The 9,327-nt window shown below is 44.9% G+C and overlaps 1 protein-coding gene across 1 annotated transcript in view; it reads left to right on the top strand.

Annotated features, from left to right (window-relative positions):
• Nucleotides 1–5,912: 5,912 nt before the first annotated feature.
• FBXO32 (F-box protein 32) overlaps nt 5,913–9,327 on the top strand; it is a 30,923-nt gene continuing 27,508 nt past the window's right edge. Inside the window, exon 1 of the mRNA XM_063131101.1 lies at nt 5,913–6,069. Within this exon, the coding sequence (XP_062987171.1) occupies nt 5,951–6,069 (119 nt within the window). The 5' untranslated portion in view covers nt 5,913–5,950. The remainder of the gene's footprint in view (nt 6,070–9,327) is intronic.

Below are 9,327 nucleotides of genomic sequence, written 5' to 3'. Positions count from 1 at the left end.
TTTTCTTGGAACTCCCTGCCTCTGGAGGTCAGGCAGGCGCCAATATGGTGCATCTCCTGAAAACAACTCTTTTCTACGAAGCCTTCCTTAACTTGTTTTTACTGGTATTGTTTTAAAATGAAGAATTTTAATATAATATTTTAATCTTTTTACTGTTTTATTTCTTATGTTCACCATTCCAGAATCTATTTTAGATATGGAGCAGTATATATTGTAAATAAATAAATAAATAAATAAATAAATAAATAAATGTCTTTTAAGATTGTAGCCCTATTCAGGCATTTTGTTCCCAAATAGAGCAAACAAGTGAGCATGTTAGCCCTGCCCCCTCCATCACCACAGTCATCACTCTCTACTCATGGAGGACGACTGTCTGAAGAGGAGAGACTTGGAGGTTCTCCACGTGAGCCAGAATGCTGACCTTCCACAAGTAAAGGGAGACAAATGTGATGATCATAGAATAGTAGAGTTGGAAGGGTCCTATAAGGCCATCAAGTCCAACCCCATGCTCAACGCAGGAATCCACCTTAAAGCATTCCTGAGAGGTGGCTGTCCAGCTTCCTCTTGAAGGTTTCTAATGTGGGAGAGCCCACAACCTCCCTAGGTCATTGATTCCATTGCCGTACTGCTCTAATAGTCAGGAAGTTTTTCCTGATGTCCAACCAAATCTGGCTTCCTGTAACTTGAGACCATTATTCAGTGTCCTGTACTCTGGGAGGATCAAGAAGAGATCCTGGCCCTCCTCTGTGTGACAACCTTTCAAGTACTTCAAGAGTGCTATCATATCTCCCCTCAGCTTTCTCTTCTCAAGGCTAAACATGGCCAGTTCTTTCAGTCTGTCCTCACAGGGCTTTGTTTCCAGACCTCTGATCATCCTCGCTGCCCTCCTCTGAACATGCTCCAGCTTGTCTGCATCCTTCTTGAAGTATGGTACCCAGAACTGAACGTAGTACTCAAGTTGAGGCCTTACCAGTGCCGAATAGAGAGGAACCAGTGATTTTGGAGCTATACTTCTATTAATGCATCCCAAAATAGCATTTGCTTTTTCTTTTCTTTTTTTGCAGCAAACAGGCAAGGGGAAGGCACGCTGGTCTAGCCCCCTCCATTATTGTAGATCACATGCTGAATATGAGCCAACAGCGTGATCTACAATAATGGTGGGGGATGGGCCAGCATGGTCCTTCTATTCGCCTGTTTACTCTTTTCAGGTACATAATGCCCAAAGAGGGCTTTTGTTACACAGACACGTGTGTAATGTGCACTTCCACTCACATTACAAGTGTGCAGTAAGGATTACCTCCAGAAATGCCTTGTGCTAGACTTTGAGCCTGATCCCCTGCTTTTCACATCATGTATAAGACCAAACTCTAATTTTAATAGCTAAATCAAATGAAAGCAAGACACTCAACTGACAGAAATAAATATCAGTGGCTAATGGTCCCCTTGGGAAGGACGAATCAACATCTGTAATCTTTGAAAGTATTGAAAAGTAAAAATCAGTGTCCTTCTTGCATTTTTAAACAATAAGAAATGACTCTCTAAGGGGGAAAATAATCATTAAAAGCCCGTGAACTGTTAGATTACTTTAAAATTATGATCATGTTATTGTTAAATGTTTTGCAGACCTTTTTATTCTCCCAGTATTTTAACAGTCTATAAATTAATTTTAACCTTGCTGTTTTAAATTTGTATTTAAATTTGTATTTTTGCATTGCTGCTGTTTTTATCATGGTTGTGCCTTTATATTGTATTTTATATTATGGTTTTATACTGTTGTTTTGTTTTGAATTGTCTTAATTTTGTAAACCGCCCAGAGAGCTTTGGCTATTGGGCGGTATAGAAATGCAATAAATAAATAAATAAATAAAATTGATTTACCAGCCTCACCTCATCTAAGGCCACAGCTAGACCTAAGGTTTATCCTGGGATCATCCAGGCTTCGCCCCTGCCTGAGCACTGGATCCCCTGTGTGTCACCTAGATGAACAGGTTTGACCCCTGAACGATCCAGGGATAAACCTTAGGTCTAGCCATGGCCTAACTTTCCCATCAGTACTGTGAAGTGGGTTAAAAGGAAAAGAAGGTCGGTTGCATGATCACCGTCCCAAGACAGTCATGTTTAAACTTTCTACCTTCAGAAAATACTTGCCTCATTCCCTTGCCTGCCAAGGAATCTGAGCCTCTGCCACAGATTCTCTTATATGTAGCAGGGGATAGTGCTCTAGAATGCAATCCCAGGGCAGTGGCCAGACTATTGTCACCTCACATGAACTTAGAATCAACTAGGGGATGGTGAGAATTTCAGAATTTATGAAGTTTCCCATGCCCAGGACAAAAAGAACTTGAGATGGAAAACATCTGAATGTGGAAGACACCTGAACTGACAAATTCATGCCCAAGGCATTACTTGCTTTTGCTCTTAAAAGCTTGTATTTGAATCTTTGTGGCCTTAGCTAGACCTAAGGTTTATCCCGGGGTCCCCTGTGTGTCATTTACATGAACAGGGATGACCCCGGGACGATCCCGGGATAAACCTTAGGTCTAGCTAAGGCCTGTGTATTCAAATGTGTGATGCTTAACTAGGGCTGCCATGTCTTGTTTCTGAAAAGTTTCTAAAAGTTTCCTCATCTTTCCTCATCATGGTCTTCTCCATGCTGGGAATAGCTGGACCTTTTGAATTTGGCTGGTGAAGGTGGTTGAGAATTTCATTTCAGTTAGTTTCTGATAAGAATTTACCAAAATTTGCAAAGTTCTTTATATTTGGAGAGAAAAAAACTTGAGATTTAAGAAGTTCAAATGCAGGAAAAAGTGAAACTGGAAGATTCACCCATCCCTAGAATAAAACCTGGAACACACCCCGTTCTCCCCTGGATCTGTGCATTGCAGGGGGAAATTGGCAAGTGTAGGGAACCTATCTTTCAGGGGAGCTCATCCGTCATTTCTGTTATTCTCATTATTTAGACATCGTTTCCTCATATCATTAACATTGCATGAGGGGGAGGGCAAGGCTGCTCCTGGTGGCCCCCCATTGCCAGTGTCCTCATCCCCTCACCATCCACACACTGGGAGGATAAAGTCTAAAATGGGGGAATCTGCCAATTGCATGTAGGTTCTCCCTGTGATCTAGAACCCTGAGTGCATAGGGTTCCAGATCACAGGGAAATCCTATGCATGATCAGCAGGCCTCCATGTTGCAAATTGTATACCTATCCCCAAAGGAAGGATGGTGAAGGCAGTGCCAGCTCTGGGTTTGGGCAACACACCTGCAATGGGGCCCCTCTTTCAGGGAGTCTACCTTCTCACCACCATTGTCACCAACTGCTATTGCTCCACATCCTAGAATCATAGAACCCCTTGCTCAATGCAGGAATCCTTTGCTGGAAACAAAGCCCCATGAAGATAGACTGAAAGAACTGGGCATGTTTAGCCTGGAGAAGAGAAGATTGAGGGGAGACATGATAGCACTCTTCAAATACTTAAAAGGTTGTCACACAGAGGAGGGCCAGGATCTCTTCTCGATCCTCCCAGAGTGCAGGACACGGAATAACGGGCTCAAGTTAAAGGAAACCAGATTCCGGCTGGACATCAGGAACAACTTCCTGACTGTTAGAGCAGTACGACAATGGAACCAGTTACCTAGGGAGGTTGTCGGCTTGAGGCACCTGGACAACCTTCTGTCAGGGATGCTTTAAGGTGGATTCCTGCATTGAGCAGGGGGTTGGACTCGATGGCCTTATAGGCCCCTTCCAACTCTACTATTCTATGATTCTATGATTCACTGATCATGAAAACAATAGTAGGGGTGTTATTACTGGTGGATGGAATCCATTGTTTCGTGGAAGAAGAGAGTAACCTGTGGATGATTCTAGGCCAGTCAGCAACTACAGGGCGTGATTGAGGTGCCCTTTAAATGTTCTCCCAGGGTGCTTCCAGAGAGAGGGCTCATAGCACTAGAAGTCAGAAAGCATCATGCAAAAAGACAAAATAAGCAGTAGGAAACTGGTGGAACAAGATGTCTAGCCATTTGACATGGGAGAAAATACTGCCACCACCTTCTGCCTCTCCCATGCCTACCCCTCGTCCTTCAATGCCTTGCTCTGAGGGGTCCTTCCTCAATTATAGGACCTATTCCTATCTAAATATGCACAGAATTGTGCCCTAATTCATTCAATCCCCATCTTGGGAGTGGGTCCAAATCAGTGATGGGCAACTTCTGGAATTGGGGGCCACATGGACCCCACACAAACACAAACAAGGGTCCATACCCCAGATCCTCGTGCTACTGTATGATATTCACCATCAATATTCAGCGATGCAAGTGGTGGAGAGGGCAAAAAGGTGATTTCTGCATCCCAACCAATTCTGCATCCCAACCAGATGTGTGCATCCTGCAGGCCTAGTTTTAAGGGAAATTGCTGCCTCCTCCTCCTCCTTCCTTTTGGCCACTGTGTTAAATTTGGCGATGGGGGAGTGAAGGCCGCATGTAGCCTACGGGCTGCATGTTGCCCAACCCTGTTCTGAATACAGACTTTATGGTTCCGATATCTAGCCTAAGTTTGTACTCTCCCCTCTTTCCGCACTCCTTGCTTTATGCACCATCCAGCCTGGTAAAGAGTTTTTTTTAAAAAAAATTATTTTCTACAATACTTAAACATACACCATTACAATTAAAGAAAACAACATACTACATAAATGTTGATTAACATTAATGTCGTATCTATATAACATAATCAAACTTAACATATAAGTGCACCCCCCAGCTCGGGATCTCATTCCTGATTCCAAAATTTTCCTGAACTATCCATCGACCCTTTCTCCAACAATATTCTATATATTTCACTCATTAACCCTTTTGACGCTGTTCTTTTTCCTTTATCATTTTCTTTTTTAACTATTAATTCCTCAAACTTCGTCAACTCTCTACAATCTCCGTTTTCTCTTACCCACTTTTTGGTCCACTGTTCTAATTGCCAATAATTTAACCAAGTTAATTTTTTATCTTTTAAAACCTCTTCCAAATCCTCTCTTGTATTCATTTCTCTTATCCAGTCCCTTAATTTAATTTTATTTTTTTCTATGAAAACTTTACTTAATCTACTCTTTAATTCCTCCGGGAAATTCTTTAGCATTATTACCGGTGATAAAGGGGAGCTGCTGAAGAGTTTTGAGCCCCCCGAAACCTTCCTCTTGATGCTTTGATTGATCCTAAAGGTATTGCCCAACTGCAGAGTTTGGATAATAATAATAATAATAATAATAATAATAATAATAATAATAATAATTGTTGCAATGGTCTTTGGACTGAGTAATAAACGTTTGGATGATTATGATGATGCTAATAATAATAATAATAATAATAATAATAATAATAATAATAATAATGTGCATTTCTCCTTGTCCCCTCTCTTTGTTTTGGTTTTGCTAAACGTTGCTGGGGGGGGGGGGGCTATAAATATCCCAAAGCTGGGCAGCTGAGCGAGACCCTTGTGCCAGGGCAAAAGTTTCCATTTCCAGGGATTGTGCAACACCAGAAGCAGCCCAAGCAACAGCAACAGCCCCCCTGTCTCGCTCCCTGTTTCTCAAGAAGACAGCAAAGAGAGGCCATAAACAAAGCCACGTGTCCCCCTCCCCGAGCGAGGGGCGGAGCTCGAGCGGCTCTTCCGGCAACAAAGAACCAGCAGCAGCCCGCGAGATAAATACGGAGGCGGCCGGAGCCAGGGCAGAGAAACCGAGCCGAGGACGAAGGCGACGAGGATAACCAAGGAGCAGGGGAAAAGGAGGAGGAGCAGCAGCAGAATTTTACGTCCTCCGATCTCAGGATCCAGCAGGGAACGGAGGCTTTTCTCCACCGCGAGTCCTTCTTAGGCGCCGTTTGCAGAGGGGGGAAAGAGAGAGGTCTCGATCGTACCCTTTTGCCGCCGTCGCTGTTGTTCCATTTTCGGCCGGCCACGATGCCTTTTCTAGGGCAGGATTGGCGATCGCCGGGGCAGAGCTGGGTGAAGACGGCCGATGGCTGGACCAGGTTTCTGGACGGGAAGGACCACGGCAGCTACGGCGGCGATTGGAACAGGTGAGCTGCCTGGCGCCCGAGCGTGCGGGTGAGGTTGGGGGGAATCGGTCTTTGCAACGCTGCCCGCAATCGCGGTGGTTTTGCAAGAGCGCAGGAGCGCGGTTGGACTCCCTGGCTGGAGCCAGGGAAAGGTGGCGGGCGCTGGATCACCTCCGTCGGCGTGTTTGCGAAAACGTAGCAATCTTTGCTCTTGTAAATCATCATAATCGCAAGCGATGCTTTTATTAACAATACAATAATAATAATAATAATAATAATAATGGATAACTAGCATTATCTATTATTGTTGTTGCATTAATATTATGCTACTAACAATAACATGATATAATAATAGCATAACATGAATGCAAAAGTAATATAATAACAATAAGTGACGTTTTGTCCCAAGCGCCTATCTGTTTGTGCGAGGCTGCAACGCCTTTGTTTATGTTCTTGGGGTTGTGGCGTCATTGCGAGAAAAGGGAGATCATTTGCCAAGCAAAAACCTCTCCAAGAACCAGAAGGCAAAAAGCGAGCGAGCGAGCAGTTATTCCCCACCCCCAGGCCCCCTGCAAGGGCAACCACGGACGTTGCTAGCTCCAAAGGGGACGTTTTTAATCGTTACAGCGCCACGCTTTTCCTTTGCTCCGGATCAGCCCGGTTTGGGGCGTGGGGTGGGTGGGTTTTGCTGGGAATTGTAATGCAACAGATTAGAAGTCTTCTCCAGATGTTTGCCTCTGTCTGTCTGTGTCTGTATCTAAACGTTTGGTGTGGTAGGGCGAGTGGAAGGAAGCTCTAAGAACCTGAGCAGAGGAGAATGATTTTATCATGGTAGAGGTTTTCGTTTTTAAACTTTGTTAAACTTTGTTAAAACTCTGGTTCGGCATTTAGGGTGCGATTATTTATATACGCTCCTCCAGCAAGTCAACGTTTGGTAACAAAAGAGTAATAACGTGGATGATCAGAACAGCTAAGCCTGAGAGTCGTCTCTAGCACTCCAAATGGCAGGCGGAGAGGTAATATGATTCTGATTAAACCCACAAGGAAACGGGGTGTTTCTTCAAAGACCATCCACTGTCAGTGAAGGCTGTTGAGTCCGATGCCATTGAGGCGGTGAATCCGCTCCAGGTTTCAGTCAGAAACAGTCAGAACTTTAGAGCTCTGACTGAAAACCTAGGCAGATTCACCGCCCCACTGGCATCAGAGCCACCAGCCTGCACTGTCTACTGTAGGATACCACTTTACTATATTCAGTATATAAATGACTAAAATAAATAAAAAGCATGTGCTTTCATAGACTATAATGTGCTTCACCATTCTCTCTCCAGTTTCGGCTCCCATTTTCCTCCCCTTGGAGTTGCCACCAATTCCGAACTGTATTAGTCCAGCCTGAATTTTACTCTCTTGGCCAGTAGCCCAAACTGATCAACCGAAAGCTGGTGTGTGGGTGTGGGTGGTAGTGGGGAATCTTGCCAAACAGTTCTCGTTCACGTTCATGGAGGTGTGTAGTCACAGGACATGCCTGTGGCAAGGTGGTGTTGGCTTTACGTTCTGTGCATGGTGTGCTGTGGATGCAAACACATGCACGGTGTGCTGCTACACTGAGCTCCGCCTCTTCAGGTCAGGATGATGGGGTGGCTGGTTGGGATCATTTTGCAGGGTGCATTTAGTTAGGCAAGGCGATTGTAGGCGGGTTTTCCAGCTGTTGTCTGGTTAAACTTGCCACTCCACAATGGGACCCCCTCACGTGGAGGGCTGCTCTAGGCCATTTCTCAGCAGTACCTGTGGCCTCCCTGTCAATGTTGGCAGGCCTGCCTGGGTATCGGAACACCAGGGCAGTCTCCGAACTGGCAAGGAAGCATGTCTGGAGAACAAACTCTGTATATGTTCAGAGACATTCAGCCACAGAGTGCCCGAATGTTTGTAAAAAGGAAAAAGTAGCAATACTACCCCACTTTCTTCCTGCTGTTTTTCTGTCTTTCACAACCCCTGTCGTTCCCCCACCTTTTGACCAAGCTGTTGCTTAACCACCACCCCACAAGTCCTTGGAGACCACAACTGTTGCGGTGTAACGCTCTGTCTCCTCCCTCTGAGTCCCCTTGGCCATAGCGTGTAGCTGAGAAAGATGCTCCAGAGTGCAGTGTGGTCTGCCTTTGATAGCTTCAATTTAGAGAATCTTGTAGAAGAAGTGAATTGGTTGGTACACCAAAGAACAGAGGCGGGCTCCAGCAGGAGGTGTTAATATGTGGATTAGGCAGAGGGACGTTTGTCTCTTTATTAAAGCAAACCCAAAAGCAACCTGTAGGGATTCTTTCAGAGGAAGCATATCCAGGATAACTTAAGCCAGCCTTCCTCAACCTGGGGTGCTCCAGATGTGTTGGACTGTATCTCCCAGAATGCCCCAGCCAGCTGGCTGGGGCATTCTGGGAGTTGTAGTCCAACACATCTGGAGCGCCCCAGGTTGAGGAAGGCTGCCTTAAGCAGTTACAGTAAGCAGCGAGAATGGTGCCTGGCACGCAAATATTTCCCCATGTCTGCCTAAAATGTGGAACGGATCGGAAGATCGTTTAAGATGGATGGTTTCTGTCTGAGAGCCAGCCTTCCCTTATTAGGGTTTTGAAGCCACTTGGATGAGCTCTCTAAGCAAACAAGAAAATGAGGAGAAACAGAAATGGCCCAGTCTGCAGCCTAGTTAGGGGAAAGTGTTTGGTTTTAAACTGGCATGGATGCCGTTGGATTTAATGGAGCTCAAGCTGCAGTCCTTTGCACACTTACCCAGTAGTAAAACCCATTCAGTGGAGGCTGGTGGCTCCAGTGTCAGTGAGGCGGTGAATCCGCTTCGGGTTTCAGTCAGAACCAGTCAGTGCAAAGCACCATGGATAGCTCCTTCAGAGTTCTGACTGAAAGCCAGAGCAAATTCACCGGCCCACTGACATCGGAGCCACCGGCCTCCACTGATCCCATTGAACACACAGGAGCTTGCTTCTGCGTAAACAGGAATAGAATTGCACTGCTGAAAGTGCAGTTCTAAGTGCATTCACTTGGGAGTAAGGCTTATTGAATTTGGTGGGACTTGCTTCCGAATAAACATACATAAGACTGCCCTGTCCTTTATCTCAAAAGGAAGTACTTTAGTGCTAACTGGGCTACAGATTGGAACATTTATGTTATTATTTTGAAAACTTAGTTTCAAGTGTCTGTATGCTTTCCAGGAAAAGAGAAGTTTAAACAATCTGAAGGTTAGTATTACATAATAATCAGTGTGCGGTTATTTTGTTA

The sequence above is a fragment of the Elgaria multicarinata genome, chromosome 7 (genome assembly GCF_023053635.1).
Source record: "Elgaria multicarinata webbii isolate HBS135686 ecotype San Diego chromosome 7, rElgMul1.1.pri, whole genome shotgun sequence".
NCBI classification, from domain to species: Eukaryota; Metazoa; Chordata; class Lepidosauria; order Squamata; family Anguidae; genus Elgaria; species Elgaria multicarinata.
The sequence above is the reverse complement of the archived record's forward strand: the minus strand, read 5'-3'. Positions and strand labels throughout refer to the sequence as shown.